General features: G+C 42.5%; 1 protein-coding gene across 4 annotated transcripts in view; it reads left to right on the top strand.

Moving 5' to 3' along the window:
* The window catches only part of APP (amyloid beta precursor protein), a 378,216-nt gene that overhangs the window by 185,690 nt on the left and 165,719 nt on the right, over positions 1 to 26,807 (top strand). For all 4 annotated transcript variants that reach the window (XM_006264124.4, XM_019476143.2, XM_019476142.2 and 1 more), the window contains 2 exons: positions 10,051 to 10,163; positions 13,122 to 13,315. In XM_006264124.4, the coding sequence (XP_006264186.2) occupies positions 10,051 to 10,163; positions 13,122 to 13,315 (307 nt within the window). The remainder of the gene's footprint in view (positions 1 to 10,050; positions 10,164 to 13,121; positions 13,316 to 26,807) is intronic.

Genomic DNA, 26,807 nt, shown 5'->3' with positions numbered 1-26,807 from the left:
AGTTAAGAGATTAACTTACTTTTTATGAATCCATATGAGATACTAATGTATTTGGATACAAAGCTAAATTGCAAGTATGCAAAGCAGGCGCACAGTTTTAAAATACTGGAAAGTCAAGAAATACACAGAGCTATTGTAGAAGGCAGGGTAGATTTGCACACTATAGACTAACTCAAAGTAGATTTTATAGCTAGCTAGATACATGCAAAGCACCATGAGTTAGAACACCATGGGGTGAGGGGGGAGGGGGGGGGTCTTCTTGCCCTGGCTCTGGCCAGCAGGTAGTAGGGGCTCCACCCTACTACCTGCTGGACCACCCTTCTCCCCAGCCCTGCCCTCCCTGCCAGCTGGCAACTGTCAGTGGTGGTTGGAGAAGAGGGGGGAAAGAATGGAGCTCCCCCTGCCATGTGTCCCCTCCCCCCGCCCAGCCACCCCTGCTCTTTGTGGGAGGTGGACCGGGCCTGAGTGGCAGGGAGGACTCTCTTCCCCACTCCTCCCGCTCCCCAAGCAAGTGTTTTGACAGCTGCAAAGGCTGCCATGCCTAGAGCTGAGGCCAGAGGGGACTCTGTTCCTTCCCCCACCTGAAGCTCTTTATAGCAGCACCCATGGCTGCCACACCTAGAGCTGGGGTGGGGGGAAACAAAATGGAGCCCCCATCACCCCTTGGACCTGGCCTGGATACCCCTGCTTGGGTGTTTGGGGAAACCGGGCCAGGACTGAGCAGCAGGGGCCCTCTCTTCTCCCCCCGTCTCGCGTGAGCATCTTGACAGCAGCAGACGCTGCTGTGCCTGGAGCTGGGGCCAGGGTGGGGGAGAAACACTCTTCAGCAGTGCATGTTTGTTACATTATGTCTGTAGAGCATTTTCAGTGGCTTCATTGCACGAAAAATGTTACTTCTGTAAGTTCCCTTAAATACATAAGCATTCTAAAATTGTTTTAGTGGGGGATGAGAAGGCTATGAACGGAGTATTGTTCTCTTTGTGGCCACTTGAAATCTTGCCTCATAAAATATTTTAACTTTTACGATGTGGGCCAGAGCCAAATTTTCAAGCATTGTGTATTGCATTCTGATTCACACTTTAGTCCCAATATGATGTCATATCAAAATTGTGAGCCATAGCTTTAACCTAATTTGTTTCTGTATCCTGATCCCAACCCAGTCTTCTACCCCATGTCTGGTTTTCGTCACAGATCCTGCTTTATCCCTAGTTCCTTATCTGCTTATCTTTGCTGTCTGCATTTACTTTATTAGGCTTGTCCACACATTTAATCTATTTCAAGACTGGATAGAAAATCTGCTGATCAAAACTGCATCTTGCAGAAAATAGCATGTCTATTGATTTCTTTTGCCTTGATATCATATCTGCCACTTAAACAGATAGGACAGCCATCCTCTTAAAGTGTGCTCACTTGCTGAGCTTTTTTTTTCCTAGAGAGGATTTAATAGCCTTTTTGATTAGATGACTATAAACCTAATTCTTCATTAGATAGAGATTAGATCTTGATGCAATAAATTCTGCTGTGCTCTAAATATTCTGTTTTTTGAACAAGGCTTCCTGTCTGCCACAAATAGGAGTTCGTTTTTGAGAACTTTTGCCTAATGTAAAATTAATCTAGAAACAGTCAAGTACTAAAGTGTGGTATGTCAGATGGCTACCAGAACAATAATAGTTTCTGTCTACTCTTACTACTGACCAGACTGAATTATTTAATAGAATTATAGGAATTTCCTAATTTTTAGATGTTGCAGCCCTCACTATCCGGGAGTTCAAACATGCAGTCCTGTAAGTACTCCTACTGGAATTAAGACCACTTTTACCAATAATTGCTATCAGTAAATAGGATACATTGGGTCCTGGCCCTATTACCACCAACTTTTAACCCATGGTTTACTGCAAAGTTGAATTATTTATAAGTGCCATGAGACAGAAATCAAAACCATTGTAATGTCCTATGTCCCAAATGGAGGATGATGGTGAATCATGTTTTTGCTCAGACAGTTCCATTTTAACTGTATATCCTGGGTGTTCTGTGGTTTCGGTGAAATGGAATGCTCTTTTTTTGTGGAACACCAGGACAGGTGTTTAAAATGTGGCCTTCCTGGTAAAACTGGACTATTTCATCCTGCACCCTACCCAGCCCCCAGTCTGCAGTGCACTCAGCAGAGTCCAGAGCTTAGAGACAGATGCACATGTTCAAGATTGGGGAGGTGAAATGTCCCCTTTTGAAACTAAGGGAATACCATCACCATCGCTAAATGTAGAGAAGATTTTTCTATAGAAAATTATGAAATATGCAGGTAGTTCAGAAAAATGGGGTCAATCCCAAACTTACTCTTTTTTGGCAGTTTGAAAAATGTGAATCATTGTCTTTAGTATGATACAACAAAGCATGGCACCACCAAGAAACCTACTACAAATGGCACATAATTGTGTTTTGTAATTAGGGCTTTTTGTGAAGAATATAACAATAAAGAGTGGTACTTGAAGAATGGAAATAAAGCTGGAGACTTATTACTCTGCCATGATTCTGTATTAATAGTGTTCATAGTTTGAAGTTAAAGAATGATTAAGTTAAAAAGCTATTTAAATGTTCCTTTAAAAATGCATACAAACCCTAATCTGAGTGCTTGAGTCATGAGGAAGCAGCATTAATTATTACAAAAGGAAGAACAGAGGAGCTGTAAATAACATGGTAAAATAAAGCCCATTGGTGAAACAAGATTTATTATACATTGTGGCTTGATTTACGTTCAAAATTCACTTGGCCAAGTTTTTGTTTGTTTTCAGACTGAAAAGCCTATAAACTGAGGTGCTTTATTATTGCACCTACGCATTCATTGCAAAAATGAATATACTAACTTGGGTAAAATTGATAACTATCATAGTAATTATAACTGTATTTTTGTTGACTTGGGCATTTGATAATTGTTTTGTGTTTGTATTTTGCATATGCATATTTATTAATAGTGTATCTGATTTATAAGAAAGTACTTGGGTCACCGTAAAATGTAAAAGTACAATTAAAATTCAATTAGTGCAAAGAAATCCAAAACAGATGAGGGATTATAAAATGAAGAGAGGAGTACCTGGAGGTAATGGTAATAGTACTGACCCTTTATTCGATGTCTTCAGGCACAGCACTATATAGTTCTGGGGGCAAGCTGAGAAAACCTCTGGGTAGTGAGTTGCTGGTAAGCAGGGCTAACTAATGAGAAGGAGAAAACTGTAGTTGGCTGGGAGCAATTAAAAAAATAGCAAATTTAATTAAAGAGAAAGCAAATAAATGCATGCACATGCGAGCAAAGGTAGAGAGGGACTAAAAAGAACAAAAAAAATACAAAGTGAAACAGCCTCAGCTGTTCTAAATCTTTTCAGAATTGAAATGTCTCTTGTTCAATTGAAGGCACCCCTCAGAAAATACAAGCTCTTAGTTTTCACTCCTTTTTGGAGTACAGAAAAATAATAGAGCAATTTTTCTATTGCAAAGAGCTCAGTACAGCCACAGTGGGTCAGAATGTTTTTGATGGTCTGGATTCCTATTTGAAATTTCTGGATTTGTTGTAATGTAGGTGTAGGTGATGTAGGTATAACATTGCTAATATTGAACAGCACCCCACAGCACCCTTAAACGGATCTCGTGGCACCCCAGGGTGGCCTGACACCTTGGTTGAGAATCACTGCTCTAGTTTAAAGTGATGTTTGCAGATACTATATGTGTTGTTCCTTCCTAATGCTGTTGCTCTGTAGTCAAGGCTCCCACCCCAAAAGTGTGGGTAGAAGTTGCTGCTTTAAATAAATAACTCTCCAGCTTGGTCAGGTTGTTTGTTAAAATTCTGAGGATAATTCTTCAGCCAGTAAAATGTTGCTGCCTACAGAGTAGGCACTTTTATGAAAGAACTACTTCATTAAAGCACAATGGTTTGCCTGCTAAAATCTACACATGTGCCAGTGATGAATTACTTTGAAAGCTTCATGAAGTTATACTGCTCTGTTGGAAAGAGGAAGCAGTACTGCATGATTTCAGAGATGCTAGGTTTGTACAGTTATATGGGAACAGAAGCAACTATAACAACTATAGAGGTATCTCTTTGTTGAACATCGTCAGAAAAAATTGTCATTTGTATCATGCTCCCTAGGGTGCAATCTCTAAGTGGGAAAAAAAAACAATCCTGAAAGTCAATGCACTTTTCACTCAGGACGTGCCACCCTTGATATGATATTTTTGGTCAAGTGTAAGAGAAATGTAGAGAAAACTGAATGCTACTGTACATTGTCTTCATCAATCTGAAGGCCTTCAACACAGTTAGCAGACAAGGCCTATTTACTGTTCTGAAGAGAGTGTGTTGTCCCCCAAAACTGTTGAACATCATTTGCTCATTGTGTTAAGTTAACTGTAATGTATGAAAACAAAGAGTCAGACACCTTTTAAATCAGCAACAGAGTGAAACAGGTGTGCGTCTTAGCCCCCATGCTTTTAACAGCTACTTTTCATTCCTGCTTCTACAGTTGCCCACAGTGAAACTTCCCTGCAAAATCTCTTGGGCACGTTTTCTGAATCATGCAAGAGGTTCAGGATGGCAATTAGTCTCAAGAAGACTGATTATGTACCAAGGGGTGAAAGCATCAATATCTGACATCACTCTGGAGGATAAATTGGTTGGTGCCATTGATAGTTTTTTGCTACTTAGGTTCTATGAGCAACAGGAATCTTGACCTCCGTACTAAACTGACTAACAGAATTGGAAAAGCAGCTAAGAATTTGGGGCTGTTACAGAAACATGCATGGAATAACAGCAGACTATCAGCTAAGGTGAAGATACAAATCTATGAGACTTGTCCTGTCATCCCTGCTTTATGGTTCAGAAATGTGGAGTACAGATGCTAGACATATCAAGAGACTGAACAGCTTCCACATGAGCTGTCTGTGTAAGATCCTGAAAATAAAGTGTGAAGGCAGGATACTAAACACAGAGGCACTAGAGTGCACCCTTAGAAACCACTCGCAAGTATAGGTCATGATGGATCAGCCATGTCAGGAGAACGGAAGAAGACTGTATCCCCTGGAATATTTTGTATAGTGATATTCAAGATGGTTGTAGAAAGCAGGGTTACCCTCTCTGGCACTACTACAATGTGTGCAAAAATTATATGAAGTTGTTCAACATCAGAAAGCTGGGAGGAGCAAGCAGAATGCCATTTGATATTGTATATGTCTAGCATTGGGGCTAGGGACAGACATTCAAAAAGCCTGAGCCTCGATTGATTCAATCTTTGCAGGTTAGTCTAACCTGACTAGGTTGAACTGGTTTGTAACTGAACAGACATTCCCTGTGGACTGAAGAAATACAGGCATGTGCCTGAAGTGGCTCAGGCTAGAAGCCAGGGGGTGCTAGAGCAGTCCTCCCTTCCCTTGTACTGTGCTGAGGTGTGGCGTGGTCAGGCCCCAGAAGGACCTCTGATTAGGCAGGTCTGCCTCTACGGTCCTAGGCTTTTCCCCACTGGCTGCTCAAGGGGTGGGAGTGTTGCCAGACCCCAGCCCTGGGCTAGCACTCTGAGGCAGGGTGTGTGTGTGTAGTGCATGCATCTGTTGATGATACAGAGCTTTTCAACCTCCCTCTCTGCTTCTTTATACAGGCAGTCTTACCGTAGCACCCACATAGGCCCCATCACCCACCCAGAGCGCAGCCCTGGCCCTGCCTGCCCCACCTCAATCAGGAGGCACATGCCTCCCCCATGCCCTGCCTCTGCTCGTCCAGCTGGGACAGGGCAGGCATGGGATGGAGCTGTGGCTCTTCCGTGTGGCGGGAGGGATGCTCCCACCACTGCGTGCTACTTGTCTGGAGGCAGCTGGCCCCGCCTACCCCACCCCACCTCACACCACACTGCATAGATCTGGGGGCACATCCCCCCCATGCCCACCCAGACGAGTGGCAGGAGCCACCAGATGAGCAACTTGCCCCAGCCTCAGCCCTAGCCCCTCCTTCACCCTGGGGGGGCTTGATCTCCCCCACTCACATGGGGGGGCTTGATCTCCCCCACTCACGCTCACACACACACACACACACACACACACACACACACACACACACACACACACACCTCTTCCCTTCCCTTCCCCCTCCCTTTGCATCACACCATGCTTACCAGCTGGATGCAGTTGTATCCAACATTGTAAAGTCCAGCCCACATCAGAAGGTCGAAACAGGGGGTCAATTTATAAACATCCTAAGTGCCATTCGTCAAAACTCAAAGTCATAAGTCGAAGACTGCCTGTACTGTCTGCAGCAAACTGACAGGCGAGCAAGCCAGCAGGGGGATGATAACAGTGATTATCACCTCATCAGCAAAACAATAAGCTCTCTCCATTACTTCAAACTCTTCTTAAACAGCTTAGTGGCTGACTTGTTCTTTAGCTCCAAATAGCCCTCAGCAGTCACTGTTCTGTCTGCCTGTCCCAGTGAAATTGGAGAGAGACGCACACAGACACCACTCAGCATTAGCTAGCATACCACATGCCTAGGGTCTGTGGGGCTGGGGCCAGGCTGTGGGAGATGGGAGAGAGGGGGCAGGATTCCTGCTTAAGCAGTGACGGGGGGAGTAGGGCAGGGGGAAGCCAGGCAAACCCTGCTGTGTCTGCAAATCTCTTCTGGAGCTCCAGCCAGGGAACAGAGTAGGGGCCAGCCCTGCTGTGGAGCAGAGAGCCCTGCTAAGCCCAGAGAGTATGCTGGGGGTGTCTGGTTTATCTTAAACCAGCAAGGGGTCTGGAACAGACGTTGTATAAACTGGTTTGAGCCAAATCAGTTAAGTCTGATGCTACATTCAGCCAGATTTATCTCAAACTGGTTTCAGCCATTTTGAAACTAGTTTATGTGCACTGAACATCTGTTCTGTTACAGGTTTAAACCAGTTTCTGATCACTTTGTGTGTAATGTCTGTCCCTAGCCTGGGTGTATCTCAATATAAAGCGGCTTTGATCCAAAAGATGGAAACAAAGCAAGAAAGAAGAAAGCAACATGCTGCAGATTTGGACTCCAATTTAGTCAACATACGGATTTGTGATACTTGTAGCAAGCTGTGTCGCTCTTGAGTTTGGCTTGTCAGCCACAAACAGATAAATCAGGCACCTGCCAAGACCTCTTATGTGTACACCATGATCCAGAGGATTGATGGTTGCCTACTACTTCATAATACAGGGTTTTCTTTTCCTCTGAAAAGTAGGCATGTTATGATATACTGCTTTAATATTTGCTTCCTTCTTACTGCTTTTCTGCTCTAGCTCTTCATGCTTTAACATTAACCTTTTGAAACCACAATGAAACCTGAATGGTGAATTTTATCTGCTATCTGAAGCAGCAGCAGAGGTGTATAGTTTGCCTGCAGCAAATTGACTAAAGAAATGATTGGAATGTTTTTAGCATTAGGCAGTTAGTTAAAGATCAAACTCGGGTTTCAAAAGCTGAAGGTACTTACAAGGTGCTTATTAAAATAAAGTAAATGTGGAGGAGAAGGAATAATTGATGTGCAACAGTAAGCAAAGAAAAGAGGATCATTTTCAGTCAAAATAAGGAAATGATTTTAAAGCCATACAGATTAGCCCTAAATCTCTTCTATAGGCATGGTACTATATACCCATATACTTTTAACTTATTTTTCACAGTCGACTAGATGTTTAGTTCATGTTTCAAATGAAAGCTTCCCCTAATGTTCCTTTAGCACAGCTTAAAATTAAATTGTATTTCTTTGTAGATTGGCTTAATTTTTTGGTCTGAAAAAGGAACCGAACTACTTACTCTTAGTTCTGGGCCATTATCTGCGATTTCAGCTCAATTATAGTGTATTTCTCAATATATAATACCTCATAGTATATTTGGCTTTTGTAACTCAGTGGTATGTCAGTGTTTACTTTTTTTGCTTGAATTAGAGACATATATGCTGAACAGAAAAATTTACCATTAACACCCTGTTTAGTTTAAACAGTGTTACAGTGTAAATGTAAATTAAATGTTTGTGCTCGCAGACAGTTATTGCAATCGGCTGGGTTTTTGTATAGGCACCCCATTCAGTAATTGAATATAAAAATATAATTACTGCATGAGAGATGCAGTTGTGTATACAGTTTTTCCTAAACAATTGTATACCTTGCTTTTAAATCAGGGATTGTTTGTTTTAACAATGTACTCTCATCTTCCATCAGGCTGGTGAAGAAAGTAGTAATATATCTAATCTGCTTTCCATATTGACTTCTGTGATTTTAAAGAAATGTATGGTAAAAAAGACTGCTCCATAATCCTGGGGAACTATTGTTGACTATAGAGGTTTCAAAAATGCAGCTACTGTCCTTTTGCTCTTAAAAGATAGTGTTTTGCTACCCTCTTGAACCTCCATCCTTTAAAATGCCTAAGCATGTTGAAGTATTAGCAATTAGTTGTTTTTCTGCAAAGGCAACTATAGCTAAAAATAAGGTGAACTGACTGAAGTGTCAATGTAAAGTTTGAATATAAAACCAGGCAGCAGTGAAGACTGAATATGCTTCACAGTAGCTGTGGATTTTTGTGTTGTAGGTTGTATGAATCCATTTATGTGGTTGGAGCTCACAGACTCATTTTGAATGTAGGATAATATGTCCTTATAATTTTACTGTTATTGTGAGTAAATTGCAGGCATTATGGTCTTGCCCACAAGGATAATAAAACCCATTTTCTCCCAGAAATCTGCTGACTTAAGACCTTGTTGGCTTAAAATCACAAGCAAAGAAATGCAGGGGGAAATTTTAGTTCTGCTACAAATATCATAGGTGGCTACCAAAAGACCATGCCTACATTTACTGAACTATGATATTGAAAAAATGTCCCTTTTTTTTAAAGCAGAGTTTTTAGCTGAGAAGTAATTCTCAAGAGCCAGCCCATCAACTGCCTCAGATGACCCTCTGCATAGTAGTAAATACTTAATTACTTCTTTCTGACTCCTTTAACCATTATTACAGCAGGCAGCTCTTGGACCATTCATTTAGAATGCAAGCACTTGAGCTCTCTTGGAGCTTACTAGAAGCAAATATACTTCTGGGAGTAGATAAATATACATAAGCCAAACCATGTATTTTCAGTATCCAGACAATATCTGTATAGTTCACCAAAGCTCCTTATGAGTATTTTTATTTTCCAGTGCCTGGTACCATTGTGATTTAAAAAGAAAAATGCAATGGCAAAATAAAACAGAATTACAACGGGTGTGGTATAATGCGTTGCTCATCAACAGTGTTTCTCCATAATCAGACACACCAAAGCTTGAAGATAATAATTCCCTGGTGTGCTTTTCATTACTGTGGATTGTTTAAAATTATGTATCAAGTGGATCACTTTTGGCCAATCCAAGTATGGTGCCCAAAAGAGAGGGAGGAGGCAGTATTTACCCCATTTACTGGATATACAGATGTGACTGTTAGATAATACTGACACTTAAGAATAATTCTAGAACTACTATACTATTCATAGTTCCATTAAATTTCCTAGTTAATCCGTGTTCTGGCTTACTGATAAAACTATATGGAAAAAGGACTAAGTGGGAAAAGTGACACAGTAACTGTTCTTGATTTGTTAAATGACTCAAAACAGCTATTACCAAATAGTTGTAAGTCATTCTAGAATTTTCTAGTAAATTACAGGTTTGCTCTGTATTTAGAGATTCTAAATGTGTTCCAAAATTCTTTAGAATTGTGCTCTATTTTTTTTCTAAATAAGATCTCAGAAACAACAGACTTTATGGTACAGCTCATACACGTCTTTAATTGGTTTAAATGTTATATTAGGAACACAGGAATTATGTAGACTTTCTAGTCCAGTGTCCTATTTCCTTAAAGGTACATATAGCACATCTTCACCTTTCTCTTCAGGAAAAAGGGTAAAGTACAATTATTAAGTAACTGGGCATAAGGGAAATTTTTGTGCTAATCCCCATGCATTAAAGGTCATCTTGTGCATTACTAAGTTTTAGATACTACAATTCTGAGAGAACCTGAGTGATGTGAGGCTTTCAAATTGTTTTCTTTTAGTTGGTGAGTTCGTGAGTGATGCCCTTCTGGTGCCAGATAAGTGCAAGTTCCTTCACCAGGAAAGGATGGATATATGTGAAACCCACCTGCATTGGCACACGGTTGCGAAAGAGGTATAACTATCTACAGATTCCTAACCATACTTTTTTTCAAGCTATAGCATTTTCTTAGAGGGAGGGATTAAGTCTAGTTGGAACAGTGTTATCTGGGGAGAACAGAAAGGATGAAGCTTCGTTTTTAAATATTTATCAATGGATGGTAGTGATTTGATGATTGAAGTTAGAGAAAAGAAGAAACTTCCTGTGTAGTACATTGCCATATTTACTCAAACATAAGGCAACCCTATTTATAAGATGCCTTCTCAATAATGAGATTCCATATATGGAAAATGTATAAATGTGATATAATTTTCCAGGTATAGAATCTAATTATTGGAAGGTTGCCTTGAATTTGTCCCCCCTCCAACTGCTACAGTAGGGAAAATAAATCTGCAGGGTCAGGTGCCTCTTTGCCTTCCCCGACTAGATTCTTCCCCCTGCAGCCCTTTCTCCCCTCATTACTATCAGACCCTGCTGTCCCTGAGCACATGGAAAGAAATAGAAAATTTGAAAAACTGACCTTGGAATAAACATCTGTAGCAATTTGCATATAGTATCCATCACCAAGAAATGCTACTTTTTGCTGCTTTTGCAAATGCTGCAAGATTTAGTGCACATACTCCATAAACACACTTAAGTAGCTCTTTAGCACCTACTTAGAGAGAGTACAAACTATGCATGATAATAATTCAAAACCAATATTTACAATATAGTTCACTGGGCTGGGCTTCACAGCTCAGCACTGTTCAGTATGTGTGTACTCCAGATTCCCCCCCCCCCCACACACACATATACACACAAAGGAGCCATGTGCTAATTAGCCCCCTTCCTCCCCCACACTCAGAACTGGAACTGGGTATTCTTGTCAGGAGTCCTACGATGCTCAAAAAAAGTATATTAAGATTAAAGTGCAAGCAACCTGGTCCAGTTCTGCCCCACAGAGGGTGCAGCAACACTAATTATGTGAGATGCTGAGAGAGGAGCTGACAGAGAGTTTCTGGGTAAATTGTTTGGGACTCCATTTGGTGATGTTTGCCAGATCTTTAAGGCTGGTAAAGAAACAGGAATAATTGGAAATGGGAAAGAAAGGTGAAGCTCAGATGTGAGAGTGAAGAGGAAGTCAAAATGTATTCAGCTTGTGTGCAGTGGTAGTGGCTCACTATGACTTGAAAAAGATTTGACACTGAGGGGGATTGTGCTCATTGGGCACTACCACATATCTTCTTTAGATGGATTGTACTAACCTATCCTTGAAGCAGGTTCCCATCACAACATTTGCCCCATATTTGCTATGTGTTTTATAGTCATGGTCAGTGTTGGCTGCATTTAATCAGCTTCATAGTTGGTTTCCATGACTGAGCACATGCTGTTTTTAGTGGCAGTTCAAAGGTGGGCAATGTATTTAATGCAATTTCCTCATATGCAAATTTAAAACAAGGAACTTTTTTCTTCATGTTAATGGATCTTGACTTGTATTCAAGTCAATATGGTATGTTTTCATAAGCGATACTATTTTTTTACTTGACATGTCATATAAAGCTCAGGCTGAGGCTTCATATCTTTGCTGTTACCATACTGTAAACTGCTGTGTGCTACACACGAGTTGTAGTGTTTGTGGGTTTCTTTCCTTAGTTGGGAGTCTTTAAGCATCTGGATCTGTACCTGTGTTGTCTCCTTGTGGCTGTGTCAAGCAGTGCGAAGGGAGAATCATAAGGATGGCACCTTGCTTTTTAAGCCACTCCTTATCCACAACCCCTTCTATAGTCTGACATTCTTTCAACAATTTCTTCTCCTCAGCCTTCTGCTTCTGTTACAACACTTTTCATAAAAAGCCACTGTGTTATTGAGCTGATTCCTAAATGCTGTTCTACTACAGAACATTACATCTGTAATGTTACTTCTACCCGCTTGGATAACTCGTGCCCCATAAATTTTTGTCCTACCTGGCATATTGCAGATTTAATCTACCTTTTGTTCTTTTTAAACAAACACTTTACTGTTAATGCTTGATTTTTGTCTTCTGTATTGTTGGTTTGTGCCATGCAACAATTGAACATGACTTCTGCCCCAAAAGAATTTTTGGTCTAATATGAGAATTGTTGCGATACACAAAAGGTTGGCATAGACCAAAAAGAAAGATGATAGGCTTTGAATAGGAAAGGACAACTGATACTAAGCATAGAGCATATAACCATAGAAGTCAGTGACATTTTGTTTAAGATAGTTAAATTTAATTTTGTGAGTGTCATGATGTGCCCAAATGATGATAGCTTACTCCACACCATTTTAAAGGTAAACTGAGAGCTTAGTGGAGGTTCAAATTACCACTTTTTGTGTACAACCCCTATATGTATATTATCTCTGTAGTATTATCCCTAGCTTATAATGGCATAGCCTAGAGAAGAATTGTTAGGCTATTTAACAGCATTCTTTTCCACATGTTCTGTGTGGCCTTGTCTTTTAGTACCTTGTGCCACCTTTTAAATTGGAAGTGCACTTTCTTTAAAAATAGACCATTTTCCATTACACCTAAAAGGAAGTATCAAACCCCAACATATCAAATGTTTGATGTACTAATTGCTTTTTCAATGAAGTCTTTATCAACATAACTGGATAAACAGGGCAAGCAAAGTCTCCTATGTCTTGTTTTTCACAACACAATTCTCAGAAAAATCTCAGATGAGAGGTTATGGGATGTGCTAGAGTATGACGGGCAAACTCATCTAGGAGAGGGGAAAAACTGAAGGAACAAAGTTTTTTTTTTTAAATGGCTCACCAGTAGGCAGTATAACACAAATGACCACACAATTAATTTGTTTGTCACAACAACACAAAGTCCAATTAATAAATTAAATTAACTGCAACTTGAGGAGGCTGTACAGACTTCTGTTGTTTTCTTAAAGTCTATGCCAGCTTTTCCTTGGCCAGCTTGTTGTGTAACAATATTGTTGTTGTTCTCTTTATTCTTTGTAGTCCTGTAGTGAAAAGAGTATGAATCTGCATGATTACGGAATGCTGCTGCCCTGTGGAATTGACAAGTTCCGTGGTGTGGAGTTTGTATGCTGTCCGTTAACGGATGAAAGTGACAATGTTGATTCAGCTGATGCTGAAGAAGATGATTCCGATGTCTGGTGGGGAGGTGCGGATGCAGACTATGCAGATGGAAGGTAAGAGTGCGTGGATTGTTTTATGGCGTTCATCCATCCCCCTACCTCCATGTCCCCATCCAGCTCACTAAAAACTGTCAAAAGACTTATTTGGAAGACTACAAGCCAGCAGCTTACAAGTAAATTTGCTGGAATTCCTTGTTGATTGCAACATGTAGTAACCCCAAACTTCTGGAGCTGCTTCTTTACAAAATTTTAATAGTAACATATTTTTCAATACCTTTCAACTTCTATTAGAGTTCAAACATTTCTGCATGCTTTTGTAGCTGAAACACCAAAGTGTACGTATAATCACATGAGAATCAAAAACTGATGCCATTGTGAGGCCTGAGAGACTTATTTTCCCTGTGCAAGTTAGATGGACTAAAAATGTACACAACCAACATAATTGGCAGTAAGAAGTCATTTTGAGCCCCTTTTGATATTCGGGTGTTAGTTTTCTGATGATATCTTAGTAGGGATGCTTTTACATTTATGTTGTGCCCCTAAACCTGAATTGAAAGGCATTTTAAGAAAAAATAATTAAACTACCAACTACAATAAAGCATATTCCAATTTAGATCCTCCCTGTGCTACAGTCATTCACTGGTTGGCAGGGGTGTGGGTGGGGGCTGGAGCCTTCCTGCACTGGCCCTGGCTAGCTGGTGTGGGCACTCCAGCATCCTCCAAGGAGGCTGCTGAACCTCCCATCTCCCCAGTTCCTGCTCTACCTCCACTCTGTGCCTGTCAGCAAGGGGGAGGGAGGGAGGGAGCAGCCAGCAGAGAGCTGCTGGCTGATTTGCCACAGCTGCAGCTCAGGGAGGGAGTAAAGCAGGATGGAACAGAGCCCCCTTGCCTTGCTGTCTGTGCCTCCTGCCATGCTATCCTTCCCCAAAGGCCCTGGCTGCTGCCACTGCAACAGCTGGAATAATGGGGATGATAGAAGCCAGGTGGGAGCATGGGGATCTGCATGTGAACTGCTTTTTGGCTGCCAGCCAGGCAGTCTTGCTTTAATGGGGGAGACTTGGATTGGATGAAGACAATGGAGACGGTGATTCATCATCAAACTTTTATGGGTTTTTGGTAGTTCTTCTTGATCAGTACTTTTCATAGCAGCCCATGGAATGGAATTCATGTTAAGGAGGATTATAGGACAGCCCTCATAGAATCATTATGTAACTGCTATATGTTTAGTTTCATAGATTCATAGATGTTAAGGTCGGAAGGGACCTCAATAGATCATCGAGTCCGACCCCCTGCATAGGCAAGAAAGAGTGCTGGGTTCAGATGACCCTAACCCCAGCCAGATGCCTATCCAACCTCCTCTTGAAGACCCCCAGGGTAAGGGAGAGCACCACCTCCCTTGGGAGCCCATTCCAGATTTTGGCCACTCTAACTATGAAGAAGTTCCTCCTAATGTCCAGTCTAAATCTGCTCTCTGCTAGTTTATGGCCATTATTTCTTGTGATCCCCAGGGGCGCCTTGGTGAGTAAAGCCTCACCGATTCCCTTCTGCGCCCCCACAATGAATTTATAGGCAGCCACAAGGCCACCCCTCAACCTTCTCTTGTGGTGGCTGAAGAGGTCCAGGTGCCCTAGTCTCTCCTCGTAGGGCTTGGCCTGCAAGCCCTTAACCATACAAGTGGCCCTCCTCTGGACCCTTACCAGGTTATCCACATCCCTCTTGAAGTGTGGCGCCCAAAACTGCACGCAGTATTCCAACTGCGGTCTGACCAGTGCCCAAAAGAAGTGAAATATCGCCTCCTTGGTTCTGTTTGTCATGCATCTGCTGATGCACGATAAAGTGCAGTTAGCTTTTCTGATGACTTCGTCATACTGATGACTCATGTTCATCATGTTCATCCCTTTCTGCTTCCGTGCTACCGAGCAGGTCATTTCCTAGGCAGTAGGTGTGCTGGACATTTTTCCTCCCTAGGTGCAGCACTTTGCATTTCCCCTTGTTAAATCGCATTCTGTTGTTTTCTGCCCATTTGTCCAACCTGTCCAGGTCTGCCTGTAGTTGTTCCCTGCCCTCTGGTGTGTCCACTTCTCCCCACAGTTTTGTGTCATCCACAAACTTGGACAGAGTACACTTCACTCCCTTGTCCAAGTCACTGATGAAGACATTGAAGAGCATCACTCCAAGGACCGATTCCTGCAGGACCCCACTGCCCACATCCTTCCATCGATACCAACCCATCCACTACCACTCCCTGGGCACGACCCTCTAGCCAATTTGCCACCCACTGGACTGTGTAATCATCCGAGTCACAGCCTCTAAATTTGTTCACCAGTATGGGGTGGGATACCGTATCGAAGGCCTTCCTGAAGTCTAAGTAAACGATGTCAACTCCTGCGTCCAGGTGTTTTGTAACCTGGTCATAAAAAGAGAATAGATTAGTCAGGCATGATCTACCTGCTATGAACCTGTGCTGGTTTCCCCTCAGCATAATTTTTCCTGCTGGGCGCTAACATATATGAGCCTTAATAATCTTTTCAAAGACTTTGCTAAGGATGGAGGTGAGACCGGCTGACCTATAGTTGCCTGGGACCTCCTTCCTCCCCTTCTTGAAAATAGGGACCACATTGGCCCTTTTCTAGTCCTCTGGGACCTGGCCCGTGTGCCACAAGTGCTCAAATATTCTTGCCAGTGGCTGTGCAGTGACATAAGCCAGTGCCTTCAGTACCCTTGGATGGAGCTCATCCGGGCCTGCCGACTTAAATGCATCCAGTCCTTCCAAGTGATTCTGCAACATCTCAGGGTCAATGCTTGGTAGTCTGGCGCCCTGCTGTTGCCTCTCTGCGATCCCATTGTGAGACTTGTCTTGCCCCTCATTTAGGAACACTGAGATAAAGAACTCATTGAGGAGTTCAGCCTTGTCCCCCCCCTGTCACCAATTGCTTTTGCCCATTCAGTAGTGGTCCTATTCTAGCCTGGGCCTTCCTTTTACTCCCTATATATCTGAAAAACAATTTTTTGTTATCCTTAACTTGGGATGTCATCCTCAGCTCCATAGTAGCTTTGGCCTTTCTAACTGCCTCCCTACAACTGTGAACTAAAGAGGTATATCCTCTTTAGTAATCTCTCCCTTTTTCCACTGCTTATATGCCCCCCTTTTGTCCTTAGGCTGCCTGGATTTCTCTGGTCAGCCAAGGAAGCCTCTTGGCCCCTTCCCCCCTTTTCCCCCGCATTGGGGTCGTCTCCCTCTGTGCCCAAAGGATCATTTCCTTAAGGCACAGCCATCCTTCCTGGGCTCCCATCTTGCCAAATCTCTTACTCTGCAGTGTGTCATTGACTAAACGCCTGGGTTTGCTGAAGTCAGCCTTTCTAAAGTCTAGCACTTCCACCCTACTAGTTGCCTTACCCACTCTACACCTTATGATGAATTCTATTATTTGGTGGTCACTGTCCCCCTGGTTTATGCTTTGCTGTTTGAATTTCAAACGATGGTAAATGTGGCCTATGAATGATGAGAGAAGAAAATGTTTACAATTCTCACACTAATGTCTTCCATTTTAAGAGAGGAATTGCACAACTGAAAGTTTATAAGATGTTTGCCCAAAGAGATCTCAAAATACCTGAAAGTAAAAATGCTTGCTAATGGTCTCATGATAAAAAATGCAAGGGAAGTTTGCAAAGCAATCTAAATGATTTGTTTATTTTGGATGACTTTCATGCCTGCACTGGAAAAGCATACATAGTATATGGACAGGCATTAAATTCTAGCTCTGCAAATTTCTAGCCCTGAAAATTTCCCAATTTTTTTTCCGAAGAGGGAATGTACAGATGTTCTAGCCTGCAGCCAGTTCCTCTTCCCTGCTTCCTGCACTGGGGTGATCCCAGTCTAGGAAAAAAAATGGGAAGCAGCTGCTGCTTGACTCTTCCCAGTATATAGGAGAAGCAGAATGTCTGGTAAAAGTTTCCTGTGCCTTCCCCAGACCACCAGGATCACTCCCTTCTGGAGTGGAGTATCAGGGAGAGGCTCTGCACCTTCCCCAGAAGGTCATCCAGCCTGGCAAAGAGCAGGGAGCATCATCTGCTTAACTCTTCCCAGGGACCAGTGAGGAAGTGTGCAGATGTTTGTTCCTGCAGGTGGTGCAGTTTTCATCATTGAAAGAAGATCTTTCTCCTAGATCTAACATTTTTCCTCAGGAGAAACTGCACAAATGCCGGCATGCTCCTAGTGCCTAGTGGGATTTCTCCGGCTATAAATGTAATGCTTGTCCATGTCCATGTTTTGTCTCATCATAAAAAAAATCCAGCTGAAATTGGGGAGGTCAGGAATAATTTTAGAAAACTAGTAACCTGTAAAAAGGTTAAATAGAGCTATATTTGAATTAAACTTTAATTTTTTGGATATAAAAATGTGCATAGTGAATCCGGAAAGGCCAGGTTGCTTTATGAGGTGATTACACCTTAATTAAGATGAAGAGCTGAACAATTGGCCTGTCTTTTGAATAGAGACCTACCAAGTTTGTGATTTTTTTGTGATTTTCACAGAAACTGCAAAATTGATAGGTCCCCTGTGAAAAACCCTGGTCCCCATGAAAAAACACAAAAATGTCTCAGGAGCAAGTGGCAGGGTGAGCGGGGAAGAAGACTGCAAAAATGGAACACAGTAGGAAGCCCTGGTGTCCTGAAGCCAGTGGAAGGGAGAGGAGAGAGTATCATGCCAGAGCACCGGCTCACCCTCCCTCCCCCCTTGGCTCTGATTGGCCAAGGAGTCCCAGAAGTCCCACCCGTCCCAGGAGATGGCTATGCTTGAACCACAATATCATGAGTCAGCCGCCTCAAATTCTTTAGATCCTTACTTATGAACTAAGTCATTCATTTGATTTGTTGTCTTCTCAACTCCCAGTCTAAGTGCACCAGTCAAAAAGCCTGAGGCTGAATCAATTCAATTTTTGTAGGTTAGTCTAAGCTTAATAGATTGAATTGATAAGCAAGTGAACAGCCATTAATTTTTATTCCAGAAATGCAGCCACATGCCTGCAGTGGCCCAGGCCAGGAGCCAGGTGGCACTAGAGCATGCCTTCTTGCTTGGCTGGAGTAGACAGTTTGGCCCAAGCCTAACCTCTCTCACCCTGTAAGGTGGCAGGGAGAGGGTTTGTAGGGGAGGTGCAAAGCACCCTGTGATGCTGGGGGCTGTGAGTTAACTTGAATCTGGAGGGAATTCAGGACAGAAGTTCAGTAAACCAGTTTGACTTAAATCAGTTAAGTATGATACCACATCCATCTAGGTTTACCTTAAACTGGGTTTGGCCATTTTGAAAACGTTTTAGGTGTATTGAACTTCTGTTGTGTTACAGCTCTTAACCAGTTTCTGATCAGTTATACCAGTTTATGTGTTAGTTCTGTCCCTAGCCCCAAATACATCCCACCACTTTTATGCTGGAGCCAGAAACTCTCATGAGATTTATTAATGCATGAAACTTATGGAATCTTGATATCAAGTTACAGAAATAAGTTTCCCCTCTTTAACCATGATTATGTTGAAATGCTTCATTAGAAGTGAACTATGCTCAATGAAATGACAAAAGCAATTTATAAAATCTAGTATGTTATGTATTATAACTATGGATATATAACATTAATAGAGCATGATCAAAATTTGGACTTGTGTATTTTCATTTTAAGATCAAAGTAGAAGGATGTAGATATTTGCCTAATATGTTAAGGCCACAGATTCAGCTTCCCTTGCTTGAAATATTTACTTAGATCCACATAGTTTCAACATAATTAGATAATGCTGCTTTTACAGAATTCCTCTCATCTTGAAGCCTTCCAGAGGGCAAAAAAACACCATGGGTATATGTGTAAGACACTTATTGTGTGACACAGTGTGACGCTTGATAGAAAGAACAGAAGGTAATAGTTATTTTTGCAGTAATGATGGCTGAATTCAAGCTTACCTTCAAAACCATTTTTCTGGTATCTCTAAACTATCTGAATCAAAATCTTCCTGAACAGAAATGTTGTATACTTGATCACAGCAATCCTGTTCTTAGGAGCATTGGGATAGGGAAAGTTGAAACAAATAGATGAGTGATACAATTCTGAATTATTTTTCCCACACCCAATTAAAACAAAAACATTCTGAGCTAGAACATTTAGACCTGAATTTTGTAGATTTTGGAGCATTAGCCATCTTTTTACATACATTTAACCATGGGAGGCAGGCGCCTCCTGAGACTGGAGGGCACAGTTTGTGGGCAGCAGTGGCGAAGTGCCAAGTGGCGATCGCCTGCAGAATCTGGCGGTGGTAGGGTTGCGAGCGGCAACTGTCCGGGTGACCTCCTGCAGAAGCCGGCAGCGGCCAAGCTCAGGGGGGGCAGGGGCACATGCCCCCCCTACCAGTCGCGTATGCATTTAACCTATTATTTATTTGGCTGCAAAGTTATCAACTTTGAAATAGGCAGCTTTTCTTGTGTTAGGACCCCTACCCTCCAGCAATACACATTCATATGCACCTTTTGTTTGGTGCTTTTAAAGGATCATCCATTAAAATATGTCCTATTTATTTGCCTAAACTATAAGCTTTGCAGGCAAAAAAGCTCCACATCAAGAAATTTAAGCTGAATGAAGACAGGTAGGCAGACATGTCTTGGACTTTTAGTATAGGTTCACAATCAAAGAGCTTACTCAAAAACCTCAAAGCAAAAGAGATTATAGGGTCTGTGCTTCCCATTTAAAAAAAATGGATTTACTGAAAACAAAATTAGAAACATACTACATCCCTAGATCAGGCTGTTCCCACAACATTAACCCAACTGTGAAGCATATTTTTTTTCATATTTTTGTTTTTAAATGTAAAATAGCTTATTCAGGCAAGCCATAAATATGTCTAAACATGCCTTAAGTTTCCGGGTTTTTTTCCAGCTAATTCTTCTAGCAGCTACAGTCTAGCCATATGTAAGCAGACACCCGTGCCATATCAAGTTACCCATTGCTTCCAGTGCATTCTGAATGGATCCAGGTACAAAATCACAGAGTCATAGTAATGTAGGACTTAAAGGGACCTCAGGATCATCTAGGCCCAACCTATTTACCAAGGCATGATCAAGTATATCTGCAATAGATGTTTGTCTACCTTGTTCTCAGAAATTGCTAACGAAGGCTGATTCTGAAAAATCCCTTGGCAGTCTGTTCAAATGTTTCACAACCTTCATCAATAGACAACTTTATATATTTTAATTAATTTTTTGCTAAGTTTAGCTAATTTTTTCTTGTCTTTCCTTCAGTGGCCATTGAGAACACATAGGATCACATTCCCTTTATAATTTTTTTTTTTTGCATATTAGAAGACTGTTATCATGTTTCGCTTCAGGCATCTTTCTTCAAGATTAACACTCATTTCCTTCAGCCTTTCTTATAGAATCACAGAAAATTAGGGTTGGAAGGGACCCCAGGAGGTCATCTATTCCAACCTGCTCCTTAATGCAGGACCATCCCCTACTAGATCATTCCAGCCAGGGCTTTTTCGAGCCAGGCCTTAAAATCCTCCAAAGATGGAGATTCCACCACCTCTCTAGGTAACCCGTTCCAATGTTTCGCCACCCTGCTAGTGAGAATGTTTGTCTTCCTAATATCCAACGTGAACCTCCCTTGCAACTTGAGACCATTGCTCCTTGTTTTATCATGTGCCACCATTGAGAACAGTGTAACTCTGTCTTCTTTACAACCACCTTTTTGGGTAGTTAAAGGCTGCTATCAAATCACTCCTCAGTTTTTTCTTTTGCAGACTAAATAAACCCAGGTACCTCAACCTTTCCTCAGAATTCAGGTGTCCCAGGCTCTTAATCAGTTTTGTTGCCCTCTGCTGGACTCTCTCCAACTTGTCCATATCCTTTCTGTAGTGGCGGGCCCAAAACTGGTCAGAGTTCTCTAGATGTGGCCTTACCAGTTCAGAATAGACGGGAGTAATTACTTCTTTCAATCTGATAGCAAACTCCTACTAATGCAGCTCACTGTGCTGTTGTTACCCTTCTTGGCAACAAGGGCACGCTGCTGACTCTCATCCATCTTATTGTCCATTATAACCCTCAGGTTTTCTGCAGAGCTGCTGCTTAGCCAGTGGGTCCTAAGCCTGTACCGGTGCATGGGAGTCTTCCACCCTAAGTGCAGGACTTTTTACTTGTCCTTGTTGAACCTCAATAGATTTATATTGGCCCAAATTTCCAATTTGTCTAGGTCTCTTCAAATTCTAGCCCTTCCCTCCAGCTTTTCTACTACTGCCCCTAGCTTGATGTCATCTATGAACTTGATGAAGGTGCACTCCATTCCATTTTCCAGGTGGTTAATTAAGATATTGAACAAAACTGGCCCCAGGACTGACCCCTGGGGCACTCCACTTGATACCGACTGCCAACTAGACATTGAGCCATTAATCACTGCCCATTGAGCCCAGTGATCAAGCCAGCTTGTTATCCACCGCACAGTGCATTCATCCAACCCATACTTCCTTAGCTTGCTTGCAAGAATGCTGTGGGAGACCGTATTAAAACTTTCGCTGATGTCAAGGTATATCACATCCACAGCTTTCCCCACAACCACAGAGCCAGTCATCTCATCATAGAAGACAGTCAGGTTGGCCAGGTATGGCTTGCCCTAGGTGAATCCATGATGACTGTTCCTGATCACTTTCTTCTCCTCCAAGTGTTTAGAAATGGATTCCTTGAGCACCTGCTCCAAGATTTTTCTGGGGACTGAGGTGAGGCAGATTGGCTGTAGTTTTCTTGAACCCCTTTCTTTCCTTTCTTAAAAATGGACACTATATTTGCCCTTTTCCAATCATTTGGGACCCCCCCTGATTGCCATGAGTTTTCAAAGATATAGGCCAGAGGCTTTGCAATCATATCAGCCAACTCCTTCAGCACCTTTGGGTGCATTACATCCAGCCCCCTGGACTTGCACACATCAGCTGCATCCACACAAGCATAGGCATTTTGTTCCCCGGGGGCAACTAACAGTGGTGCACCTTGTGCCACTGCTTGTTGTCCCCAGGGAATGCTGTGAGACGCCCTCTGGCACATAGCAGGTTACCCTGGGTGGGGTAGGGGAAGCTGGGGCCAGCACCAGGCTGGACCTAGCAGCCTTACCTGGGGTGCTGGGGACCTCCTGGGGCTGCAGCAGTTGCAATCCTGCCTCTTGGAGCCTGGCCAGCAGCTGGAGTGCATCTCCACTGGCCAGCATCCAGTTTTGAGCAGTGTGCACTGCCCCCACGCGCTCTGTTCTACTTTTTTTTTTTTTTTTGCGCAATTTTTTGGCCCCTAGATAGCCAGGGTTCAACCCCCCCCCCCCCCCCCACACACACACACTGGTTCCTGGCAGCATGAAGAACAGCTGGATGTGCGGTATGTGGCACCACAAGCATGTCTGTCCTTCCACATACTGCACTGCCACACTTATCTGAATGCAGCTGTCCAACTTATTTAAATATTCCCTAACCTGTTCTTTCACAGCTGAGGGCTACTTACCTTCTCCCCAAGCTACTGCCCAGTGAAGTAGTCTGGGAACTGACCTTGCTTGTGAAGACTGAGGTAGAAAAGGCATTGAGTACTTCAGCCTTTTCCTCCTCCTCTGTCAGTAGGTTGCCTCCCCCATTCAGTAAGGGACCTAGAGTTGCCCTGACCTTCCTCATGTTGCTGACATACTTGTAGAATCCCTTCTTGTTACCCTTCACTTCCCTAGCTAGCTGGAACTCCAGTTGTGCTTTGGGTCTTCATAGGTCATATTTCCTAAACCATCCTTGTTCTTCTTACTCGTATTTGGATTATCTTCTGTTGGTCTCTCTCTCTCTCAGAATATTGTGCCTAAGCCTGGATAGGGTACTTGAGCTGAGGCCTCAGCAATTCTGAGTAGAACAGAATAACTACTGCACTGTATTTCATAGAAAACTCCTCTTAATGCATCCCGGAATGAGTTTTATATATTTTTTTCCATCCTTATTCCATTGTTGCTATATATATATATAGTTTGAGATCCACTGTAACCCTCAGAATTAGTACCACTATTTAGCTGGCTAGTTCCAATTTTGTGCTTGAGTGCTGGAGTTCATCTCAGGTATATCACTTTGGATCTATCTTTATTTGATTTCACCATGTTGAATTGAGACCATGTCTCCAATTTCATCTTGAATTCTGGCTGTCCACCCAAGAACTTGCAGTACCTGTCAATTTAGTGTCACTACAAATTTTATAAACACATTTTCCCATCATTTCAAGTTGTTAATGAACATATTGAAAAGAACTGGGCCCTGCACAAGGCTCTACTTCACATGAACACACAGATTGTCAGTGAAACTTGGCACCTACTCTTTAAGATTAATTTGCAGCCACTTGTGCACCCATCTTGAGATGATTACATCTAGACTGTACTTCCTTAACTTGTGTATGGAAATGTTGTATGGCACACTGTCAGAAGCCTCACTGAAGTCAAGATCCATCATGTCTCGTACTATCTCCTTCCCACTTGGCCAGTTACCCTGTCAAAAAGGGAAATTAGATTGATTTGATACAATCTAGTCCAGACAAATCCATGTTGGCTTTTTTAACCACTTTATTATCTTCTAGGCATTTGCCAACTGATTGTTTAATAGTGTGTTCTAGTGTCTTCCTAAGGACTGAAGTTAGACTGACAGGTCTGTAATTCTCTGGATCTTCCTTTTTTCTGTTTTTAAGGTGTTTGTCCTTCTCCAGTCTTCTGGGGTGTCCTCTGCCTTCTATAAGATATTAAGGATAATTGTTAATTGTTTAAGGATGACTTTGGCTAGTTCCTTAATCATTATAGGATGAATGTCTTCAGGCCCTGCCAAATTGAACACATCCAACCTGTCTAAGTATTCTTTATCCTCTTCTTTCGTTAAAAATAATTTTATTAAGAGCAAAGGAAGCCTATTTTTTGATGGCACTGGAAGAGAAAATTGCAGTAGTCAAGGTAGAAGAATATTGGTATATGGATAAGGGTTTTATCAGCATGGAAAGAACATGGGAAGGATTTGGTTAATATTAGAGTTTAAAGCAGTAAAAGCTGAAGAAGAACAGGGTGTATAGAAGATAAAAAGTGATGAATCAAACATAACTTCAATAGGGAAACACTGATTAATTTAGTTGCTACTGGAAATAATGAAAGGGAAATTTGCAGATACAGGTTAGAGGGAAAGATGCAAATTTGAGACGGCAGAAAGTAAACTGAGGAGAGTAAAGGATAATCACAAGCAATTCAAAAAAGGTTGAGGCTGTAGCCTTGTGACTGGGTGAATGAGGGAGAGAGAACACGTGCATAGTGTCACAGCGGGGTCCTACAGGAGGGCCATGATCTCCTTAAGGCCCCCTCTCCGTGCCAGGTTGGCCCAAGGGCACCCTCTATTTCTCGCCCACCACGTCTTTGATGGTTTAAATCAGTTGGGAGACTGCCTCACGTCTTCTTGGACACGGTCTGTTGTACCCTCTGGTCCTGTAGACTCCTGGACCCCTCGTGGGTCTTGTCCTGCAAACGGGTGCTTCGGAGCACCCTAGCCTTATGGGCTGTGTGGCTCCAACTACCCCTTATACCACGCCCCAAGCCTCGCAGTTGGAATAGACATTGGACTGTCACTACCTCTCTTGACATACACTGCCACCCCCTCCTGGGGCTCTCCTCGCCCTCTCTTGGGGCCTCCTCTGCGCCCGTACTGGGGCTTCTCAATAGTGCCCCCTCCTGGTGCTCGCAACGCCCACGCTAGGGCTTCTCGATAAAGTTGCCCCCTGTCTGGGGCTCGCTGTGCCCAACTTGGGCTTCTTAAAATGTTGCCCCCTTCCCGGGGCTCTCCGCGCCCACATTTGGGCTTCTCAGTGTTGCCCCCTTCCTGGGGCTCGCCACACCCACCCTTGGGCTTCTCCAAAAAGTGCCCCTCTCTAGAGTTCGCCACGCCCACACTAGGGCTTCTCAAAAGTGTATAGACCCCAGCCCTAGAGAGGGGCACCCCATATGCTGCACCCTCACTGGCGCCGGGGTCCCTACGCCATTGTGGGTTCCCCCTGAGTCCGCTGCACCCTCAGTGGCGCTGGGGCCCCCACACCACTGTGGGTCCCTATGAGGCCTCCTCCAACCCCTTATAGCCTCACCCAAACCACTGGTGTAACATCAACACAAACTCAAGCCTCTTGGCTACAACTGAAACATAAGCCACCCGGCTGTAACAACATAAGCCGCCTGGCTATAACTTAACCTCATTGCTCAAGCCTCCAGAGCTTCCATGAGCTGTACTTGCAATCAGGCTTCTTCCCACATCCTGGCTGAGGGAGCTCCTGCCTCTCTGGCTGCTGGCAGGGAATTGCTAGCCTGGCCTCAGCCCTGGGCTTTATAAGAGCCAGGCCTTGCCCCTTACAGCCAGCTGACTGCTGTCAGGTGTGGGTCATTTGCTGCCTCCAGTTGCCCTGGCAACCTGCAGCTGTGCTCCTTATCCACTGCTAGGGCTCCCTATGTACTGCCAGAGCTTTTCCTCTAGCAGTTTTTCCTCTCTAGGAGCAGAGCCCCTCGGTGCTCTGTGACAATAGATTAAAAAACAAAAAACAAAAAAAAAAAACCTATGAAAGAATCCTGGGTAATTGCAATTGGCAAATAGGGAGTATAAGGAAGCACTGAAATGATTTTATTCTTATTCATTTAATTTTAAATAAACACTTTATTAGAATTTGTGGTCCTGTAAAGATCCTAGAATGCACTGGTAATTAGTCCAAGACCTTAAGGCCTTACAATCTAAATAGACAAGACAGAACAAAGGAAAACAGGCACAAAGGTGGGAAGAGAGGCAGTGGGATAACAAGAATGTCTCTGGCTCTTGATCTAGTGCTGTGTCACTGGAATAAGACTTTTTGGAGAAGAATTAGTTACAATTTGTTGTAATCAAGTCCTTTCTTTGTTACATTTACAATATTATTAATTTCAAATTATTTCAATTATACTTGAATTAATTGGCATCATATCTTCTTAGTCCTATGAGAAGCTGGAGTTGGTGGTACATTCAGATTGTATTTTTTCTTAGACTTTCATACTTAATTACAGTGCATATAATTTAGTGACATATATCAATGTTGAGAAATTCATGTTCCTGTTCATAGTACATTATCAGGGTTTTTTAGACAGATAGTCAGATTAAGAACACGCACATCAGCAGTAATTTCAAGTGTCAGCTTTTAATACCTACATTGCACAGTAAAGAATTTTGAATAGGATTTTGGACTTACAAAAGAGAAAGAAATGCACTTGAGTGTGCAGTGAAAATGCTTTATCCGTGTGCTTAGCTGTCAGATACTGTGAAACATTTCCATTCATATGAAGATAAGCAAAATTAAAAGATAGATTTTTTTTAAAAGCATTATCCAGTATCTTACGTTTAGCATCATTCTGTATTAAGAAGTTCTGTATTTGTGCTGCAATTATTTTATTTTGATGTTTTTGTTCTGTGTTTATGCAGAACTGTCAAACTGTTGGTTAGAATTAATGCAGAGTTCCCCTCCAGAGTTCATATTAT

The sequence above is a fragment of the Alligator mississippiensis genome, chromosome 1 (genome assembly GCF_030867095.1).
Source record: "Alligator mississippiensis isolate rAllMis1 chromosome 1, rAllMis1, whole genome shotgun sequence".
NCBI classification, from domain to species: Eukaryota; Metazoa; Chordata; order Crocodylia; family Alligatoridae; genus Alligator; species Alligator mississippiensis.
The sequence above is the reverse complement of the archived record's forward strand: the minus strand, read 5'-3'. Positions and strand labels throughout refer to the sequence as shown.